General features: G+C 37.1%; 1 protein-coding gene, 1 long non-coding RNA gene and 1 pseudogene across 2 annotated transcripts; all 3 read right to left on the bottom strand.

Moving 5' to 3' along the window:
- Nucleotides 1–628: 628 nt before the first annotated feature.
- LOC129901598 (uncharacterized) lies at nt 629–3,973 on the bottom strand. The gene is made up of 2 exons (XR_008769880.1): nt 3,465–3,973; nt 629–946 (listed from the first exon to the last, which is right to left on the bottom strand). It is a non-coding gene; the product is annotated as an uncharacterized LOC129901598 (long non-coding RNA).
- A 967-nt stretch (nt 3,974–4,940) lies between these two features.
- Nucleotides 4,941–15,224, bottom strand: LOC129901612 (uncharacterized). Its single transcript, XM_055976857.1, has 4 exons — nt 15,137–15,224; nt 14,557–14,733; nt 10,633–11,685; nt 4,941–5,400 (listed from the first exon to the last, which is right to left on the bottom strand). Exons 1-3 carry the CDS (start codon nt 15,149–15,151, stop codon nt 10,711–10,713), a joined length of 1,167 nt encoding a protein of 388 aa, XP_055832832.1. The 5' UTR covers nt 15,152–15,224; the 3' UTR covers nt 4,941–5,400; nt 10,633–10,710.
- A 1,087-nt stretch (nt 15,225–16,311) lies between these two features.
- On the bottom strand, nt 16,312–20,742 carry LOC129900147 (glutamine-dependent NAD(+) synthetase-like; annotated as a pseudogene).
- Between the last annotated feature and the right edge of the window lie 1,445 nt (nt 20,743–22,187).

Raw genomic sequence — 22,187 nt, 5'->3', positions numbered from 1 at the left:
GACATAAACAAATAAGATGTTACTCTATTGTGTCATTATTTGGTTAATCAAAATTATTCTCCGACTACAACTTCTCTAACCTTCTTACAATGTACTACTATTTTTAACTAAAACAAAAAATTATGTATATAATTCAATTTATTAGTTAAATATGTAAAGTTCTTTTAGAAAAAGAAATTAATATTGAAATGTGTTTTGTTTTACCATGTAAGTAACTAATACCACATTTGAGTAAATACGTAATGACACTTCTCTAGCAATGGAAAAGCAGTTGGCCTTGCTTTTTTGCTTGTGGACACAAGTTTCCTTTTGAATTGCACCAAAGGAACCATAAGGGAAACAATACAAAATGGGCATGTAAGATATGAGAAGGAAATTACCTAACTTACTATTTTCTGCATTATATTTCATCTTTTGGTTATTTGTATAACATATGATGTGTTCTAGTATCTTTAGTACCATAAAAAAGAACTTGCCTATTCTGGGTGATTGGATACTCATAAAGGCAAATCCATTGCCATGCTATCTATGTATGTTACTTGCACAAGATGTCTCATTGTGCAACAATAAAATGTTTTGCACATTATCTTGTAAATAGAATTAACAATGAATCTAAATCATACAACTGTTGAACTCCGAATATCGTTCCAACTCCATTTAACAGTCGTTAGCTTAGTATGACTTGGAGTAGTGGAGAATTTCAGTAACAAAATAGCAATGGAAAATGAATAAACATAACATACTGTCCATCCAATTTGTTTGTTGGATGAGAAGATTATGAAGTATCCTATGGAAAAACTGTGAAAAAGTAATACATAATGCGACAAGATTCAGATATCCTATGAAATTTCTGGCAGGACCTCAGCTAGCAACATGATGACCAAATGTAGGACTTGAAGACGGGTCATTCTTCCTGCTGAACTACAGATCCTTCTTTCTCATTTTTCTGCAGTTGCAAGAAAAAGGACATATATCAGAAAGCTTTCTTGTAGAACTAACGATTTAATTAATGAACCATATGATGGCACCACTATGTAAGATTCAGATTCAGTAAAGATTATCAAGGAGAAATGGACCACTGTCAGCATTCAATAGGCCAAAGGCAGAATATGTACAGAAGGTCACTAACAGAAAGCACACACAATGCGCAGGGAGCACATGAGATTCATAGCCAGGTGCCTGAAACTAGAAGGACATAGTGTTTCAAATTTCATACCAATTGGCAAATATAGCACGCTAGCAAGCACAAAACATGAAGGATGACCTAGCTGTTTACTTGACTCATTACACACATCGGCCTTAAAGCAATTGCACATACACACTGGGTGAAAAAGCCAACAAAGAACTAAACAACTCTTCAAGGATGTTCTCAATCAGTAGCTCCATGCTCAAACACATCTTTCAGGAACTCACTAGATCACTAGAAACAATTGCACTTGAATACATCATTGGGGCTCATGAAATGAAAGCACTTGAGTTGCTAAAACCTTATACTACTAAGGGGGTGTTTGGATTGGCTTTTTTAAAGTGGCTTGTAAGTTAAAAGCTAAAAGTCATAAGTTGGAAACACCAACTTTTGACTTTTTGGGTACTTTTTCAGCCTAAAAAAGAGGTTAAAAGCACTTTTTGAATTACCCAAACACTTCCAAAACTAAAAAAGAGCTTAAAAGCCAAAAGTCACTAAAAATAAGACAATCCAAACACCCACTAAAGCAAAAAAAGAGATACATCAGCCAACATACAAACATCAGTTTTTGTGCGCCAGTACTTGGCAGTTTGATAACTAAAATCTTAATACCCAATTGGGAAGACTCCAAGAAAACAATAATAACCATCCACCTATGTTGCTTGGACTATTTAAAAATGTTGAAGGGTGCATGTCAGATCCTCCAAAAGTAGTACATCTTTGAAGAATCCGATATGGGTGCGGCACCATTTTTGGAGGGTCCAAGCAACATAGCCATCCACCTTGCATGTTAGATGAACTCTGAAATAGGTCAGCAAAGAGTTCCACTAATCAGTGATCTCTGGCAGCAGAAAAGTTTCATTTTTTATTACATTCTCTTCCACTTTGGAAAAGCCAATCATTTACAGTCTATTTCAAAGAGAACAGAAAGGTAGGAGAGAGGAGAACATGTAAAAGGTTCTGCTAGATACCTATCCAAGTCCGCTCTTTTAGCCCCTTTAAGGACTAAATGGAGAAAATATATCTCTTCATCCCTTCCATCTGTTCCAAACAATGGTAGGGAGGGACAGAAACCAATGAATTTTTCTGTTCTTTACCCTTCTATTCTTACGGAACTAAACATCTTATTAAAAGTCCACATCCAGCAGTTTGATGATTAAAAAGACACAAAGACAGGTATTTCTTCGTATTAATTTTTGACAAAAGTCACCAATTGACTGACGTTTACCCACAAATAAATCTACCACAGTTAACACAAACCAAATTATCATTAGATCTCGTTGTGTAATCACACAAAAATATTAGAGCTAAATCATATGGATAAGATTTAGGGCAAAAGTACAGGCTCTTACAACAACCAAATGAAAGCTGGAACTCCGGTCCTACTTGACTCTCTGGCTCACTGAACAGCAGGGTTTTCAAGTAGAGGCCAGTAAAGTCAGCAGAATATGAGGTATAACTCTTGAGCTGAACAATCTTCAGTGAAGTATTGCATCAATACAAAGGGGCAAAGATTAAAAAAAAAAAAAGCAACAGACAAACAATTGCTAGTAGAGAAAGAAAATGATAGTCAATCTTATAAATTTGTACTACAAGACGTTCTTCATGAAAAACATATTAGGAGCTACTCACTCCGTTTCAATTAGTTTATCTAGTTTTGACTTGGCACGGAGTTTAAGAAAGTAAAGAAAAATTTAGAATCTTAACCATATGTAGAATATACCAAAATACCATTTAATCTTATGATCTTGAACATGTCACGTGGAAACTTAGAATTAAAGAGTTGCATAAAAGGAAATAGGCGTTCTTTCTGAAACGGATTAAAATTTGAAAGTAAGACAAATAAATTGTAACAGAGTGAGAGTGTTAAAGTAAGTAATTCAGGTAAAGTATCAGGTACACTTCTTCACTAAGTTTAAGCGTATTTTCAACAACCCAAACAAGACACACGTTCTACATGGGCAAGTTAAAGGCGATGTAACATAGATAAGGAGATAAACGAACGAAATCAAATAAGCATGACGGAAGATCAAATAGGGATACTAAAAATGGATCGAGATATCTTCGCAAATAAATACATAAAACCCATAATCAGCTAGAAATCCAACAATTAGGTTTTCCATCAAACAGAAAAAAAAGAAGCTAGCAATCATATAGTAAGTGCTTATAAGGGGACTTTCCGGTCGCGAATCCGAATTTAGTCGGTTCCAACGTGGGTACCGGACACGGCTAGGAAACCAAAAAAAAAAGTGCTTATAAGGGGGATTGTGGGGTGTACCGATTGGGCTTTATGCCACGAGAGACCACGGTAGACGTTGACGGAGAATGTAGCGGTGAGATAAATGGTAGTGACGCCGAGCCCCCCCACGAAGGCCTTAAATACCAAGTCTCCTGCCTTGCTTGCTGCTCCCATTTTCCGGCGTTTGCCTTGTTGAGATTGAAATGGATGACTGCAATCTGCAAAAGCACAAAAACCCCAACTTGGAAGGGGTTTATGATTAAGACTTTTTTTTCTCTCAATTTTTGTTAGTATTTTCTTTTAATCAGACTATAGTTTTACATAATTTTTGGATAAATTGTGTGTTAATTAATCAACATTTGTTTTTATAAATGGAGCCTCGAAGCAACGATACTTATAAATAGGTGATAAATTCAAATTATAAAAACAATCAATAATATTTATAAATTATAAATTTGAATTGTAAAAACAATCAATGATATTTATAGATTATAAATTCGAATCGTGTGGATGGTTTACATCACACTTGGATGCATATGCCGTCCTTTTTAAATTTTATATGATTATGGATTGTGCATTACTTTACTCCACTTAAATAGAAAAAGCAAAACAAATCAAAAAAATATTATACCTTAGTGTTTTGCGTTTGATTTGGGATGAAGAATTTTTTTTTTTTGGCTTGAAATGAGATTCGTTCAAATAAAATCGAAAAACTGGATCACTAGTAATATGCATGTTTTTTTTTTTTTTCATTTAGCATTTAAATATTATTATTTTTTGTTTGGAAAGGTGGTATTTCTAAGCTCTACTTGAGCATGATACCTTTTTCAAATCTATTGGTTTTATATAGATTTTAATTTCAAATACTTAAATCATAGTTAATTAATTCATATTCAACCTTATTTTCACTTTTCTACGGATAATCACTTTATCTAAAATTTAATTACTCTTTATTTTTTGTTTTTCACTTGATATTCAATATCTGCTATGGAAATCAACTAATTTAAATTTGTGCTCTCTACAAAAGAAGATTTCATTTTCAAAATTCAAATCAGAGACTTTAACAAAAAATGACGAGGTAGTTATTCATCTATACTACAATCCTTGATGATAAAATTTGATTAGTAAAAGGTTATTTCAAAGACATCATACTATCAAAAGAGACAAACTTACTATCAAATACTGTGATTATAGGAATCACTCCACACTAAACAACCAAAAATGTGATTCTTTATCAACAGATATATTCCAACAGATATCTTTGGAGGTCCCATTCTTAATCGATAGATACATCCACAATTAAATGTATAGAAGGATGATTGAAAAGACAGTTCGGTGTATTAAACCCCCACATGCATGGGGTGTGAAAAAGGACCGGATCACAAGGATCCATTATATGCAGGCTTTCTCTACATTCTTGCAAAAAGCTATTTCCACAGCTCGAACCCATGATTTCTTGATCACATGATAGTAACTTTACTAGTTGCATTAACGCTATCTCTTTGAAAAGGATGATTAAACTACTTAAACAGGAAAGATGAACATCATTGAGTTGAAAGCTACATACTGTACAAGGACAGCATCCAAATTCAAACAATAGAATAATGATAGTTAACCTACTGGATAACAAAGGTGGATCCAAGAATTGAAGTTAACAAGTTCCTCCAGTTATCTCAAGTTAATATACAATAAAAACTTGATTCACTAATTAGTTCGATTTCTTGATACAAATACATGATTTGGGCAAAAGTTATTGCCTTCACATGAATCCAGTGCTTTTAAGGCTAGTTATGTCTCTGCCATGCCTGTAAACTATCAATTGGATGGTGCATCTCACTCATAAACCTCCATCCTTAGTGACATGATATCCAGAAGCTGGATCTCAGAGATAGTTGACAGAAGACATTCCTTATTTTCTAGCACAGAAGACATGACACACACAATTTCACGAGCACTTCTTAGACAGACACATTAGCTGCAAAGAACATAGGGAAGATAAGCAACCAAGAGACAAAGAACATATTTCCAGAAACCTTAAAACTACTTTAACATGTTAACAGCCATCAAAATTTGCAGCACACCAACAAAAATAGGACAATATGCTAACGTTACTTACCGGTACTGAGCATTAAACCAGCATAACAGTTGATAAATTCATTATTCCTAAATGTTCTTTCTTGAAAAACTTATCCTGATGGAATATTCCAACTCCCATAACAATTTTCTATGAAGAAGCTTAGTAGAGTGTTTGACCAAACTATTGGGAAACTAGATAGATGTGTGTGCTTATTTTACTGTTGTGGCAAAGAAACTGAAAAATAGCTTCTCCTTAAGAGTAGTACCATAAGCTGTTTTTATTTTTTAACCTCATGCATTGCCAACAACACAATTCAACTTCTGCTACTTGGTTGCACAACGGTAACATTTTGTTGCTCGCCATCTCCGTCTCCGTCTCCGCCGGGAAGACAATCGCTCCGTCTCCGGCGAGATCTCTCCATAGATACGAGCAAAGACACACCGCGCTCCTCCTGACGCCTTGCTCCCCGCGAAAAACAAACAGCGACGACACCAGTGACCAGACCATTTTACAAAAGACGGATCTAGTCTTGTTACTGGGACACCGGCTAAAGCTTCATTGTGGTTGTTCGGAGCTAGTTTCGCTTCAACTGCAGCTTCAACTGATACCTCTACTAGTACTGTGCCTCCTAAAACTCTCACATTTTTCAGTCAACAGTCTGTTCGGCGAAGCTCCAGTTTTTCCGGCGAAGCTCTAGTTTTTCCGGCAAAGTTTTTTTTTTTTTTTTTTTTCAGGTGTACTGATCTGTATTTCCGGTGACGAACAATCCCTGCAACTCAAATAAGTACACCGACGTGAACAGTACTCCGACGTGAGCAGTATTTTCCGGCGGCAACCAGGTTCATTTCTACCGGAGTTGGTACCTCCGGTTTTTATATCTTTATATTCTATCCTTTGTTCATATACTTGTAGTTGCATTTTGCCGATTTTAAACCCTCGAATAATTTATTAGTTCATACGCATTTTCGTGGCTTTGGATAGTGATGGTAGACTAGGGTCATGTTCTCGCTCATGGACGGGGACGAGGGTAAGGAGAGGTAAGTGGGTTAAAGGAGCGTCTAGACTGAGAATAGGTTCTTGGAACATTGGGACGTTAACGGGTAAATCCATAGAACTGGTTAAGATTCTAAAGAGGAGGAAGATTAATATAGCCTGTGTCCAGGAGACAAAATGGGTCGGCTCCAAAGCTAAGGAGGTAGACGGGTATAAGCTTTGGTTTTCTGGTAAATCGAAGTATAGAAATGGGGTAGGCATTTTAATAGACAGTGATTTAAGAGATCAGGTGGTGGAGGTTAGGAGAGTCAATGATAGGATGATGTCGATTAAAATGGTCGTTGAAGGGATCACGTTGAACGTTATTAGTGCTTATGCGCCGCAAGCGGGCTTATGCGAGGAGGATAAGAGGCGCTTTTGGGAGGAGTTGGACGAGTTAGTAGGAGGCATACCACCTACTGAGAAGCTTGTCGTGGGAGGGGATTTCAATGGGCACATCGGATCTATTTCGGGAGGGTATGATGATGTGCATGGGGGCTTTGGCTTCGGGGACAAAAATGGAGGAGGAACCGCACTGTTGGATTTCGCAAGAGTTTTCGGATTGGTGATAGCCAATTCGAGTTTCCCAAAGAAAGAGGGCCACTTGGTAACCTTCCGTAGTTCAGTGGCTAAAACTCAGATAGATTTTTTACTCCTCAGGAAGGATGATAAAGGTTTGTGCAAAGACTGTAAGGTCATCCCGAACGACAACCTTACAACCCGACATAAGCTCTTAGTGATGGATTTAGGGATAAAGATGACAAGGACGAGGAGGGTCGGGGAAGAACGACCTAGGATCAGATGGGGGAGTTTGACAACGGTTAGTGCCCTTGAGATGGGAGAGAAATTGAAGAATATGGGGGCCTGGGATAGTAGTGGGGATGCGAACGATATGTGGGATAGGACAGCTAGTTATATTAGGGCTGTAGCAAGGGAAGTGCTAGGAGTCTCGTCAGGTAGTCGTAGTCGGCATCGAGGGGACTGGTGGTGGAATGGAGAAGTGCAAGGGAAAGTGGAAGCAAAGAAGGTGGCGTATGCTAAGTTGATGGAGAGCAAGGATGAGGTGGAGAAGTGGACGAATGGAGAACTGTATAAGATAGCGAGGAAGGAGGCGAAGTCGGCGGTTGCAACGGCAAAAATGGCAGCTTTTGAACGTCTCTATGCTGAACTGGAAGAGAAAGGTGGGGACAAAAAATTATTCAAGCTAGCCAGGGCCCGGGAGAGAAGGGCACGCGATGTGGATCAAGTGAAGTGCATTAAAGACGAAGACGGAAAAGTATTGGTAGAGGAGACCCTTATCAAACAACGATGGCAGTCATACTTCCATAAACTTTTGAATGACAAAGGGGACAGAGAAATTGTGTTGGGAGATTTGGAAGATACAGGAAGGAGTCACGATTCTGGGGGGTTGTAGGAGTATTACGGTCGATGAGGTTAAGGATGCTGTACGTAGGATGCGCGGGGGAAGATCGACCGGACCTGACGAGATCCCTGGAGAATTTTGGAAGAGTGCGGGCTCGGTAGGTTTGGAATGGCTGACTAGGTTATTTAATGTCATCTTTACGACCGCAACGATGCCCGTAGAATGGAGATCGAGCATCATGATCCCGCTTTACAAAAACAAAGGGGATAGCCAGAGCTGTGACAACTATAGAGGTATTAAGCTTCTAAGCCATACTATGAAAGTGTGGGAAAGAGTGGTAGAGATGAGGGTGAGGAGAGGCGTGTCTATTTCAGAGAACCAGTTCGGATTTATGCCGGGACGCTCAACTACAGACGCCATCCACCTTATGAGGAGACTAATGGAGCAATATAGGGAGAGAAAGAGAGACTTGCATATGGTATTCATCGACTTGGAAAAGGCTTACGATAAAGTCCCACGAGAGATACTATGGAGATGTTTGGAGGCTAAAGGTGTACCTGTAGCGTACATAAGGGTGATCAAGGACATGTACGAGGGTGCCAAAACCAGGGTAAGGACAGTAGGAGGGGACTCAGAACACTTCCCAGTTATGATGGGGTTGCATCAAGGATCAGCTCTTAGCCCGTTCCTATTTGCCTTGGTGATGGATGGATTGACGCGGCAAATTCAAGGGGAGGTGCCATGGTGTATGCTTTTTGCGGACGACATAGTCCTCATCGATGAGACTCGTAGCAGAGTTAACGCTAAGCTGGAAGATTGGAGACGCACCTTGGAGTCTAAGGGGTTTAAGCTGAGTAGGACCAAGACAGAGTACCTAGAGTGCAAGTTCAGTGAGACACCTCAAGAGGTTGGCGCGGAAGTTAGGCTCGGGGACCAAGCCATCCAAAAGAGAAGTAGTTTTAAGTACCTTGGTTCTATCATGCAAAACAGCGGAGAGATCGACGATGATGTCACACACCGTATTGGGGCAGGATGGATGAAATGGAGGCTCGCCTCCGGTGTGTTATGTGACAAGAAGGTGCCACCACAACTTAAGGGCAAGTTCTACAAAGTGGTCGTTAGACCAGCTATGCTGTATGGGGCGGAGTGTTGGCCAGTTAAGGTCTCCCACGTGCAAAGGATGAAGGTTGCCGAGATGAGAATGTTGAGATGGATGTGTGGGCATACCAGGAGTGACAAGATTAGAAATAAGGCTATTCGAGAAAAGGTAGGAGTAGCCTCGGTGGAAGACAAGATGCGGGAAACGCGACTGAGATGGTTTGGACATGTGAAGAGGAGAGTCCCAGATGCACCAGTGCGAAGATGTGAGAGGTTGGCCATGGATGGTTTCAGAAGAGGTAGGGGTAGGCCGAAGAAATATTGGGGAGAGGTGATCAGACAGGACATGGCGCATTTACGGCTTAACGAGGACATGACCCTAGATAGGAGGGTGTGGAGGACACATATTAGGGTAGAAGGCTAGTACATAGTTGTTTTATTCTCCCTTACTCGTAGGCGTATTAACGCACTATGATTTCCTGTACTCTGACGTATGTTATTTATGGTATTTATGTTATTATCTAATAATAATATCTACTGTTTTTTGTGCTTTGATTATACTACTGTTTGGACCGTTTTCGTCATCTACTGATTTACTCTAATATTCCTGTCTGACCTTTTTCTATGTTTTTATTGAGCCGAGGGTCTTTCGGAAACAGCCGTCCTACATTGGTAGGAGTCAGGTCTGCGTACACTCTACCCTCCCCAGACCCCACGATGTGGGATTTCACTGGGTTGTTGTTGTTGTTGTTGTATGCATTGCCAACAACCTATCTATGACCAAAGTCTCGTAAACATGCTCCCTCTCTCTATTTTGTGAATTTATCTTGTATATTTTGATGAAAAGAAATTGAATAACTAGAGTCTCATGATGCATATATCAAATCAATTTATCTATTCAAAAAATATTAATTATAAAGTGAATCTTTACATGTCATGTTTCGTAGTTTAATGCAAAAAAATGTTTTGGAAAGATTGGTCAAACGCAAATAACTTCTACAATACTAACAAAAGCAATTTTTCAAATGATCCGGTCAAAACACAAACTACTACTATCCAAAAGTTCTAGTGAAACTTCAATTGACAAAAAGTACTCAATAAACAAATTTCAAATTTGGTCGAATAAGCTGTAAACATAGTCCTTTATAAGAGTAGAAGGTTTGGCCTTTGCCACTAGAATGATGCCTCCTTAGTATAAACTTTGTAAATGCTCGGAACTGATGAAATTGTGGAAGGCTGTCAGTAAGTCCAGAAAGCAGATAATCTTAATGGAGTTGCAACATATTCTCAGAACTCCTGGCAAATTCCCCACAAAGATCTAAAAATGGACAGAGCTTCCAAGTTTTCTTCTCTTTCATATATTAAAACTTTTAGATAATCAAAATGGCATCAAATTTGACACTTTCCTGTTTCTTGTTTCATTTTGGATGGGAAAAAGCATATTATAACAATTGGACGAGCTCTACCAGCCTGCCTTATCATACCAAAAATTATACATATCGTCACAATCATGTGAGGGAACACTTAATTACATATCTCATATTGAAGGTATACCAGTTAAATTAGTATATAAACAAAGATAAGTACACAACAGAAACATCAGCTGAGCAAAGGCAATAAATAAACAAATAACCAACCTGTTGAGCAACCAAATGCCATTTGCCAACTGTACTGAGATGATTCTGTCACTGAACTCATCCTGTGTCTCGAGAAGACTATGTAGTTTCACACATTCTTTTTCTTTGAGAGTTCTTTGCAATTGAAGCTTTTTCATCAGGTACACTCAACAATTCTCTGGTCCTCTTTCTTTGGTATGTGTACTTAAACACTCTATCATTTAGAGGTTGGTTAGAGACCCTATTTTTTACATCGGATGCTTTTGATTCTGAATTTAACAGCTTATTGCAAAGTTTTTTTATAAAGAGCAACTGATTGCAAACATTGTCAATATCTTCTTCTGAAAGATCCATCTTTCCCGTCAACTGCTCATGCTCATCTCTTGCATGATGAACATCAGAAGCCTCAATAGACTGAGGTTTATTATCAGAACTTTCTGCATGTCCCAGCTCCATGTCTTGTTCACCTTTTCCTGTGGACAATCCTTGGACCATCTCAGAAGTATCTTCACTAGAAGCATTGCCTCTCGCTGCAGTTGAATCATCTATCAAGAAATTATTAGTTGGCATGCTTTCCATCTTTGAAGAATGTTTGGAAAATGTTTTGTAATGACCGACTTCCCTATGCAATGGATTTCCTTCAGCAGCATGAATTATCTGTGTATGTCCATTTTGGTATAACTCTAGTGCTTTGCCTCTCAAACTTATAGAGGGTAAATCCGAACTAGCAACAAAACAATTTCCTGTGTTAATCTTTGTATGACCAGAATGGTAGCCCTCAAGTTTCTGGTTCATACTGTCGACCTCCATATTAGAAGTTCTCACTGAATTATCCTGAGATTCTGAAGGCAATACAACTGTGTTCTCCTTTGTTAGTTCTCTAGGATTAGTAGTATCAACATCCTGTGATTGCTTTTCTTCTTTCTCTTTCCTGGTGACTTTCTCAAGTTCAGCTTGAACTTCTCTCAACTCAACCCTGAGATCACTTACAATATCTTCTGCTTCCTCAAGTTGAGCTTCAAGTTCTTCAATCTTCCTCTGTTGACTCAACGATGTCAACTCTGCTTCAATAATCTGTCAATAAGATATGGAAAAAATATAAACAGCGGATATTGGCAATGAATATGTTTGCAAGATGTCTTCTAGATGAATGATATATAAAGAAAGGAGAAAAGTTAAAGTTGGTTACATCTACTAAATAATTGGCCGGAGGGGGATCAGGAATAAAAAAGGTTTCTTTGTAACTGAGAATCAAAGAAACTTTGTAAAATCAGAATGGGAAGAACTGGTGTTTATCTCTCCTTATCAAAAAAATATAAATAAAAAAGGCTCAGTTTATCTTATTATTTTTTGATAAACCCATTATTTCAGTCCTCGAATAACAGTAACACTATTGTCGTTACTCACTGCAAACTATGCAACAAGATTGACCATGTTGCAAGTGTCTACCAATCTAAGTCAAACAATCACTTCTAGGCCAAAGCTAGTTGCATCTCTGGCTTCAATACCACTGCCAATCCTTGGATAAATGACTCCGGTGCCACTAATCATATCGCAACGGAGCCGAACAACTTACAATCATATCACGACAACAAGGATATCTATGTGAGCGATGGTAACAAATGCATATCACATATTGGTTCTACTCAATTACAAGCATCAAATTACATTTTTATCTTTGTTTCCAAACTATGTCAGGCTAATAGCCTAACATCTGTTGGATATTTTCCTTTTCATTTTGATGTGAAGAATCTTAAAACTCAGACATCGTTGGCATGCGGTCAAAACAAAAGTGGACTGCATGAGTGGCCCATTTCACCTCCACAAGCTCACATGTAAGCTCATCAACATCCATTTTATAAATTGACTCTGAAAAGCTCTAAACCGCTTTAAACTATTTTTAGTGATTTGTGAGAGCCCTCTCTTGTTCTATCTCTTGATAAAAATTTGTATTATTGCATCTTTGTTGATCAATAGACAAACACTTGGCTCTACACACTAAAAAGGTACAAATGAAGTGAAAGAGCTTTTTCAGAAATTTCATCCTTTTTGTAGAAAAACATTTTGATACCAAATCAAACATCTTTTTACTCCATCTTATATGCCTAAGCATCGTCAAATTATTGAAACTGAAAGAACATTTTTACGCGAGGAGTATCTTCCGAGACTTTTTTGGTCCTTCGCATGTCACCATGTTGTTTATCTAAACAAATGCCTACTCACCTCACTTTTAAATAATTACTCCCCCTTTCAAAAATTATTTAGCAAGACAGAAGACTATGCCTCTCAAAGAACGTTTGGATGCTTATGTTAACCCTGGCATAAACTATACTCCAAAAATAAACATGAACACAAATCTACCTCACGTGTTCATCTCAGATTTTCCTCGGCCTTTGACCTAATCTTTGGGTTTTAGCGAGTATAGCCTACTCTCATGTATTGATCAATAAAGATGCCATAAAAAAATTATCAAGAGATAAATTTGAAGAAGCCCCCATTTAGAACTTATCAGAGTCAATTTGTGAGACGAATGTTGATGTGCTTTAGTAGACAAACAAGAACTACAGAAGATAAATTGTCTTGCTCAGAGAATGGTAGCAAGAAATTATTCAAGATGTATTTAAGAACTCTAAGGTGGGGATGACCAAGTATTTGATGGCCAAGTAGTAATGGGGGTTGCAGTGGAGGACATGTGAACTTCTGGAGGAAAATGAGACACTCATACAGTCCATATCTTTTGGCTGCACGCCAACGACGTCTTCGTTTTCAGGTCTTCACAACAAAATGGAAAGGAAAAAATTCAGAGGTTAAATTATCCTAACATAATTTTGAAATAAAGATAAGATTATGTTTGATAGTTGGAGCACACAGAGTGTGTGCTAGCTTAAAATCTTTATTTGATGTTTGTAACTCAGCGAATTAGTACGAGATACAAAAATTTTGTTACCATCGCCCATGGAGACATACTCGTTACGGCAATACGGTTGTTAGTTGTGTGGCTTCTTTGTGATATGACGAGTGGCAACAGTCAATATTACAAGGATTAGTTGTAGTATTGAAGTGTGAGATATAGTTGGCTTTGGCCACTTTGGGACTAAGATCGGCAGACGCTTGCAACATGGACAATCTTGTTGGTTTGAGCAAAGAACAGCAGTGGTGTTAGCGTTATGCGAGGACTGCCACTGAGGTGGATGGTTTGAGCAAGTATTATGATACCAAGGATAAGAAGGATTGTTGTTGTGGTTTTGGAGATGATTGTTGTTCAATTATTTAACAACAACATACCCAGTGTAATCCCGCATGTGGAGTCTAGGGAGGAAAGACTATACGCAGACCTTACCAACCTTGAAAGGTAGAGAAGTTGTTTTTGATAGACCTTCAAATCAAGAAAAAGTAAAACAAAGCAGTTCGGGAAAAAAAATAACACAAGTGAAAAAGTCATAACAAAATACTACATAAAGCATAATATAGAAATTTGGAGAAAAGGAACAATAAATATCACAAAATAATATGATAATCTAAGTACAAGAAACACAGATAATAACAAAAATCGAAAGACAAGAAACACAAATGATACTAGGGCTACTAGTATAGAAGGGTAAGTGTGAATTAACCACCTTCCCAAGAATACTCCTTATGTGAGTTTTGTTTGAATCAAATTACTAAAGGGTCTAAAGTGTAACTGTATAATATCTTCCGATGATAATCATCTAATTTTAGAAGATAAATACAACCGAATCTAAAAGATAAACAGTGCCATAGCCACATGTAGCGAAGGGTGGTCAGTCGAACACCACTCATTACAAAATTATACTATATATATAGGTGGGAAATTATTTTTCATACATATATATTAAATATTAAACCCCCTTAACGAAATTTCTAGCTTCACTGAATTTACATAAATACTAGTAACAATAAAATTCAGTGTTCAATAGAGTTCACCTTAGAATCCATCATCTCTTTGAGCTTCATCAGCGTCATTAGCCCCTTTTCTTTCACCACTTGGAGCTCCTCCCGAAAACATTGAGCTTTCTGTTCCGACACCATAATTCTCGTCGCTGCCTCCTTCTCTGTGTTCAATACTACATCCATATAGGCCTTTTCCAAGGCTGTTAATCTCTGCAACCAAAAAACATTAACAGATGAAACATTAACAACGACAACATACTCAACAAGTGGAGTCTGAAGAGGTCAGGATATATGCAAACCTTAACTCTGCCTTACACTAACTAGAAGAACCAAAATTTTCATTCAAAGGTTTGTAATTTTCCACCGAATGAGTTCGAACAAACCCCTTCAGCCTTACCTCGCTAAGGCAAAAAAAAAATGATACAAAGCAAATATAGCAACAAATAGTAATAAATACATACATACGAAAATTATCAAAAATATATATATCACTAAATATTAGTACTCCTCAGTCCCAAACTTGTTCTGTTTCACTCCAATATAATACAAGAAACTAAAAATAATGTTTATCCTAAAAATGAAATTATGCAAAAATAAAATTAAAAATTGTCACCTGGTCGGCATCCATTGCTGTTTCCTTGAACTAATCACAAAGTTGTCGTTTAAGGTTTTCCAGACAGAAATGTGAAGAACAAAATTCGCGAAGGTGGTTTTTTTACTCTAAATAGGAAACAGAAGGAAATTGTTTCACTTTATTAAATTACTCAAGTGCCCCTGAGAAACGAATTTAAGTACAATATTGTCACTGGTACTGTCAGTACATGAGAAAAAAATGGAGGGAAAAAAGGATCATGAGCGGCAACGGCCTAAAAAGATTTTGTTTCTTTATAAAATGTTTGCCGCAATTCACGAAAAAAAAGTTTAATAGAATCATTCCCAAAAAGAAAATGCAAGTTTCAATTAAACTAACATGAGTTAATGATTAAAAAAATACGCTTAAACTATAGTTGTCGTTTTTTTCGAATTCATATCTTTACTATTCATTATTTCATTTATATCTATTTAAATTATTACCTTTATGCGAGTTTCATACATCAATTCTCACTCCCTTTGTATTAAAACACACATCAATGTTGAATTGGCTTACACGCGTAGATTAGGAACATATATTTGGCAAATTAACTCAACGTCGAGATGTATTTTGATAGTGATATTTTAGATAGATAAAGAGAACAATGGATTGTTGAGATATGAAACTCACAAAAAGGTAATAGTTAAGTGCGTTTTTGAGTTTTGACCATTAATTCAACTATTTTGCTTCTTTGAACTTATAATAGTAATATAATTTTGATAAACGAGTAAGTAAATAACCTGTTGTACTAGGTAAAAGAATGCTAAAAAAAAAAAAAAAAAAAAAGCTGCTAATGTATAAAAAGATAAATAAATTACTTGGTTGGTCTTTCGTTTAGGTGATTGATCTCAGAGTTTTCGTTTAACTCACTCATTTTTCTATCTTGTAGTAGTTGTTTTGTATCAATAGAGGAGTAAATTCCACTAAACATTCTTAACCTTTAATGGTTTGCTAAACAACATCCCCTTCACCTACTAAGGAGAATATGAAAATTGTCTTAAATTGTTAACTTGAAAGAAAATGTGAAGGTTGATGTCTATCGGTCACATACAAAATGAATAGAAGAAAATGACATTTTCAAATCTTTTATACGTAAAAATGAAGATTCCTTGGAAAGCATTGAAAATCCAGTTTCTCCTACTCAGCTGCACGTTGAGCTAAATCATCGAGCTAGAATAAAACACCAGCCCTCGGATCTTCCGAGCCAGTTGTGTAAGTTCTCTGTTCCAAACATTTCCTGAAAGTAGACGACAAGTTTTAAATCTTAATGCAGGCAAGGCATATCTCGTTGAATCAGTCACAACACTCATTTCTTTATCACCAGCAAACTTATTCACAAGTTTATCAATATTTCGAAATTGATAAGGCCAGCTGACATTGTATAGAAGCTGTCGCAGATCAAACCTGTTGTTGTCCTTGGGTGAATAACTTAACTCTGCAAGACCAGAAACCTTTATATGCTTCTCTGATAAAACAATGTTATGTAGAAAATATACAGAACTTCTAATGTCTTTTATTTTAGCCTAAATGAAGGGATATAATCAGTGAGAATATATATAGCAAGCATCAACTTGCTTGGGATTGAGATGTAGATGATGATGAATGATAATGTTGCTTCTCTAATGAAACACAGAACAAAAGCATTACAATGTCTAAATCCTTTCTACTTGCTCTGACTACTTGGCTATGGGAACGAGTAGGCATTCAGTATGGGTATGTATAAGTATCCCCTATGGGAATTTGTAGGCTTTTTGCTTATCTTTTTTATGTATTTTAGAAGACACCGGTAGTGGAGTAGAGTTAGAATTTTTACTAAGTGGTTTCAAAATATGAACAATTAAGCCGAAAATGGTTCAACATCCACTATATATACATATATATATATATATATATATAAAAGAAAATTGACCGTGTATAAACCCTTGGCCATACCTTGCTCTGCCCCTAGAAGCAACCCGTGAAGTACCTATACCAAACATAGATATTTACAATGTAAGTAAATTAGGATCCATCATCCATGCAACATAGAAGTGAAGTACCTCGACATCATATGAAGGCGCTAGTACAGTCGTCTTGTGTCTATTGATGGAATAGTATTTCACTTTGTCAGAGACCTCTGCACGGTTCAACTTTGTGCCCCATTTGCAACACAGATTCTGCAATATGATTCAGTGATGTGTCAAGGACTACGAAAATCTGTGGAAGAAATGATCCTACAGCAAGTCTGCTTCCATAATGACTTACTAATGAGAGGATAAACCTTAAACATTGATACGAGTCCACAGCGAAAAATCTTCCGCCACCTTCCAGACACTGAAAGTTCATCATAGGTCATATTTGAATCAGATATCAAATCAGACTGTAATTTGAACGTTTAAGTTCCACTTCAGCAGTAGGCAGTGCAGTTTCAATCTCTGCCAGGTATGAGCAACCAAGATGTCCATTTCTGAAATATTCGAAGATCCATCTTACTGATGCTTCCAATCGGATTTATATCTGCTGGACTACAATGATACAGCAAAGATAGACAGTTATCACGGGTATATAAAGAGAGATGCACTAATATACAGTTCAAGGAACACCATGAAGCCAATTTTGTCATCTGTGAAGCACAGAAGATCAAATACAAGGAGAGTTCAAGCCCGCCACAAATAAATTCAAACAGTAGTAGATGCCCCAAAAATCCTCTGTTGACTGGATTTTATTATAGGATAAATGCTGTTAACAGTGAAATAATGCTCAAAACAACAAAAGTTTCTTCTACCTTAACTAAGTAACCTCGCAATCCTTCATCGACACTGGAGCTACCCAAAACTAGATGAAAACCAGGTTTGTTATGGACCCATGGCAGCAGAGATGCTAACATGAATGCCAGGACCATTCGGACTCAAGCTTGAATGTTTTGCAACCCTAAATTTTCTATTTTGATCCCCCATCTACCTGCAAAGAAAGAATCAGGTCAAATTTCACTGTGAAGCAATAACTTGGTCTTTATTTCAGAAAGGCATAATACATAAGTTTGGGCTCAGCTGTCATTTATGTCCTTCAACTTTGGGTGTGCACAAGTAGACACTTAAACTTGTATAAGGTTGAACAAGTAGGCACACGTGTACTACGTGGCATAATGCAAATCAGTTGGAGTGTATCTTATATGAATTGCCACGTTTTAGTGCCTAGCTCTTTCAGAATCCAACTTCAAGTGTATTATGCCTTTCAGAAGTGGTTCCTCTTAGTCTAACCAACTATTAGTTGGCCAAACAACATGAGGGTAAAGGTTTCAGTTCTCACATAAAGTGAATACATAAAAGCAAATAATAAGATAATGGTAAGTTTCATACTATTCTATCTTGTATCATGGACGCTTTCCATAGAGTGTTTGAAACAGAGAGATTAACAAAGAGACCACGCCATTGATGCTAACATTAAGATGACAGGATCCTATCTCATCAACCAAAAACTTTGCCCGATTTGTTGTGGATTCTGAATCGTATGCAGTTGAGCGATACTAGCTTGGCTCAATAATCAATTCAAATATATATTTTGTTTTTTTTCAAATAGAGTTCTGAAAAAGTGCTGGTTTTCTCCAGAAGAGAGAAGAAGCCCATTGGACTTCTACAGTGAAGGTGACATGTATGAATCAATAAAAGAGAAGGCATAAAATCTATATTAGATCATCTTCTTACTGTTGGAGAAGATCATTCTCTCTCTAATTTCATCCTCCAATAAAATTAAGACATGCAAAATTTAAACCCCTTAAAGTTCAGATCAAAGGTGTCATTAGACTCAATGGGAATAATCACTTCTCGGAATGCTAATTAGTCCCTTGATATTAGAGAATGAATGACATTTAAGAGGGAAATCTAAGCAGGGTTGACTCCTAAAATTCATGAGGTTGGTTGTCAGCGTTGGTTTAGTCGAGATTTCATGATGAACAATTCTCATCTTTGCAAAGTTCAAATTTTCTACATGTACTAAGATTACTAAAAGGGCTCTCAGTTCTGGACCAGAAATATGCTGCCCAAGGCCAGGAAAGAAAAAAGCCATTTGCAATTTCTGCATTGACATCACTGGTGAATATACTATAGAGAAAACAAAGCTCAGTGCTATTTACTTTTAACTTTGACAATAAGGTAGACAATCCGACCAGCTCAATGCAATTTATCAGTCAGCATAACGTAAATGAAGACACGTTACATGTATTACAGGACATGCACGATGGTAAATGCCATACTAATAAAAATGCTAGCCAGCTCTTGAACACTATACAAACGGAAAATAGCTTATGTGTAGTGGAAACTTGACCACTAATGTGACAAAACATGGATGTCCCAAAAATTTGGCCATGCTGTAACATTTTCGGTTCAGCTATACCATGGAAAGTTCAATCCCAAAATTATATAAGTGAAAGATCATTCTTTAGTAGTAGTACATTTTAACAAAGCAGACCTCCACACTTATCATGTTTTCTCAAGAACAATTGACCAAATATGAATCGAGCTAATAATTTGAGTAATCAAGCAGCACCAGTAATTATCTATCATTTTTCCACTGAAGGATGCTGTTGGTTCACGTAGGAAAGTGCCAAAGGTTCAGGCGCCTACAAGGATAGGGGAACATAATCACTGCATTTTCATTCTTCTCAGCAACTACGACGAAACCTATTTACATGACAGCAATGCGATTGTCAAACACTAGCTACAAAAACAGGGAAAATATCTAGAACTCAACAATATATATACTTAGAAGGGAATGATCCAGTAAACTTTTTACTACAAGCTGGCACATTGAACCAACTATAGTCTATAGCAACAAGGGAGGAACTAGCTATCAGCACCACCAGAAACTGGAAGCAAAAATCCAGATGCACCACTTACTCCTAGATAATCATATATCCAGCAAGCAGGTGGGTATCTAATCCGAAAACAGAAAGCAGTTCACTAAGCAAACTTAATTAAGCAACGGCGATTAAACCAGACAGTACCAAAAGGGGAAGCAAGAACCATTATCACTTCACTAAATGGATGGCTAATGAACTTTAGAGATTTCAACAGAAAATAATTCACTCGCCTCTACAAAATGTGCTAAAGTTCCTATCATTGCATTGTGTTATTTCTTCAATAAAACAAGCTCTACATATCAAGATTTGGCTATTGCTTAGCAGGCATAACAAAATTTAAGGGAAACTTTAAATTAATTGAGCTATGAACAATGAGGAATCAGTAAGCAAAAGCATGGACGAGGAATTAATACACGCAAATCCTTAAGTTGGGTGGGATTAATACTTGAGTATAATCTGAACCAATTTGTTGGCATTAGTTTGGTAGCCCAAAAAATACTTAGATACCCCCTCACCAACTCGCAATGAGTAAAAGGTTGAGGATATTATATAGCAACATTTTCAGATATTGATTTCTATAAAGATAATGACACCTAAGCCTTAACTCCAAAACCTAGCTCAAAAGGGGAGGATTGTCCAAAATCATATAAGCATACCAAATCTTAGATCCAAGCGTACCAAATCTTAGATCTATTTGAGCAAAACCCATTTCAACATCCTTCATGGAAAATTGTGAACCTTGTGCTACCATATCTCCGTTTACAAAGACACAAGAACACCCATCTGCCTGAGGTAAATCAACAATGACTACACACACTAATAAAACTGCTACAAAAGGTTACCAGAGTGAGTATATAAGCACTATTATCTTCAAATCACCTAAGCTAATAAATATACAGACAATTGAGAGGACAGAAAGCAGACTTGCTACCATATTAGAGATGATCATCATCACATCCTTGGTGATTACTGTACATGTAAACTCCACCTCGAAAATATGTGGCACTTATACAAGCACAAAAGCGAAGATTAAGCTTTAGTAAATTGATGATGACTTCCACTTGCATTCATAAACACTTCAAAACCATTCAGTGCAAGCTCAGTGTGAGGAGGTTGAAAATTCCTCATAAACTTCAGCTGCAACAGCACTGAATGCAACATTAGAACAAAGCTCAAAACCATATAAATGGTGGGCAAAGTCAATGAGTTGCAACTTATTATTATACACATGCATAATTTTGTTTGACTGCTAAGTTTGGCATTGTGTGTTCTAAGCAAGAGAAATCTCCCATATTATGCGGCCACAAAGAAGAATTTAGGCTAGGAAAAGATATATCATTTTCACTTATCTTAATATAATTTTCTTTCTTAAGTGAGCTATTGCAATCAATACTTTATCCTTTCCTTTCTCTTTTACCAAAAAAAATAAGAAGTTTCATACAAAACTCGAAAGATGACATAACTGTTAGTAAACTGTATTGGAAAATATTAAAACAGTAACAACAACTAAAAGTAATAAAACACAGAATCTGGAAAATTAATACAAGAACAAAATCGAGCCCACTGACTGCACAGTGTGTCCTTAAGGAAATTATTCCCCTCAAAGTACCCGAGGTTTTGGAATCTTTCCTCCCAGGATAGAACGATTTACTCACCAAAGTAGAGGTACTGCTAATTTTTGGGTGACTGTGAACCACTTGATGGCTGTATTTCACACGAGTTTTAGGAAGTGCAGAAAGAAGAAGAAGATGGTATATTCAGAATTTTTTTATGGAACATTCTGAGGATTAACAGATATATATAGACTGTTTACACCTTTTAAGAAAAGGCACCTGTTGGGAAAAGGTTTGCCTGTTGAGAAAAGGTTTGCAATTTTTCGGACAAGGTTGCAACCTTTCAAAAATCCGTTGGAAAAACGGAGGGAAATTTTAAATTAATCCGGGAAAGAAACGGGTCGCGGGTCAGGATTTTTCCCCCTTAATTAATTAAATAAATAAATAATATTAATTAATTAAAATTTAAAGAAAATTTGGTCCAAAAAGATTATCAATCAATCATATCAATTGACCGAATCCGAATCCGAGCTGAGCGACGACGACGGCGCGAGGGGAGACCCTATCAATCAATCAATCATATCAATCTGAATCCGAGCCGAGCAAGCGACGACGACGGCGCGAGGGGAGACCCTCTTCTTGA

Source organism: Solanum dulcamara, chromosome 8 (assembly GCF_947179165.1).
Source record: "Solanum dulcamara chromosome 8, daSolDulc1.2, whole genome shotgun sequence".
Lineage (NCBI taxonomy): Eukaryota > Viridiplantae > Streptophyta > Magnoliopsida > Solanales > Solanaceae > Solanum > Solanum dulcamara.
The sequence above is the reverse complement of the archived record's forward strand: the minus strand, read 5'-3'. Positions and strand labels throughout refer to the sequence as shown.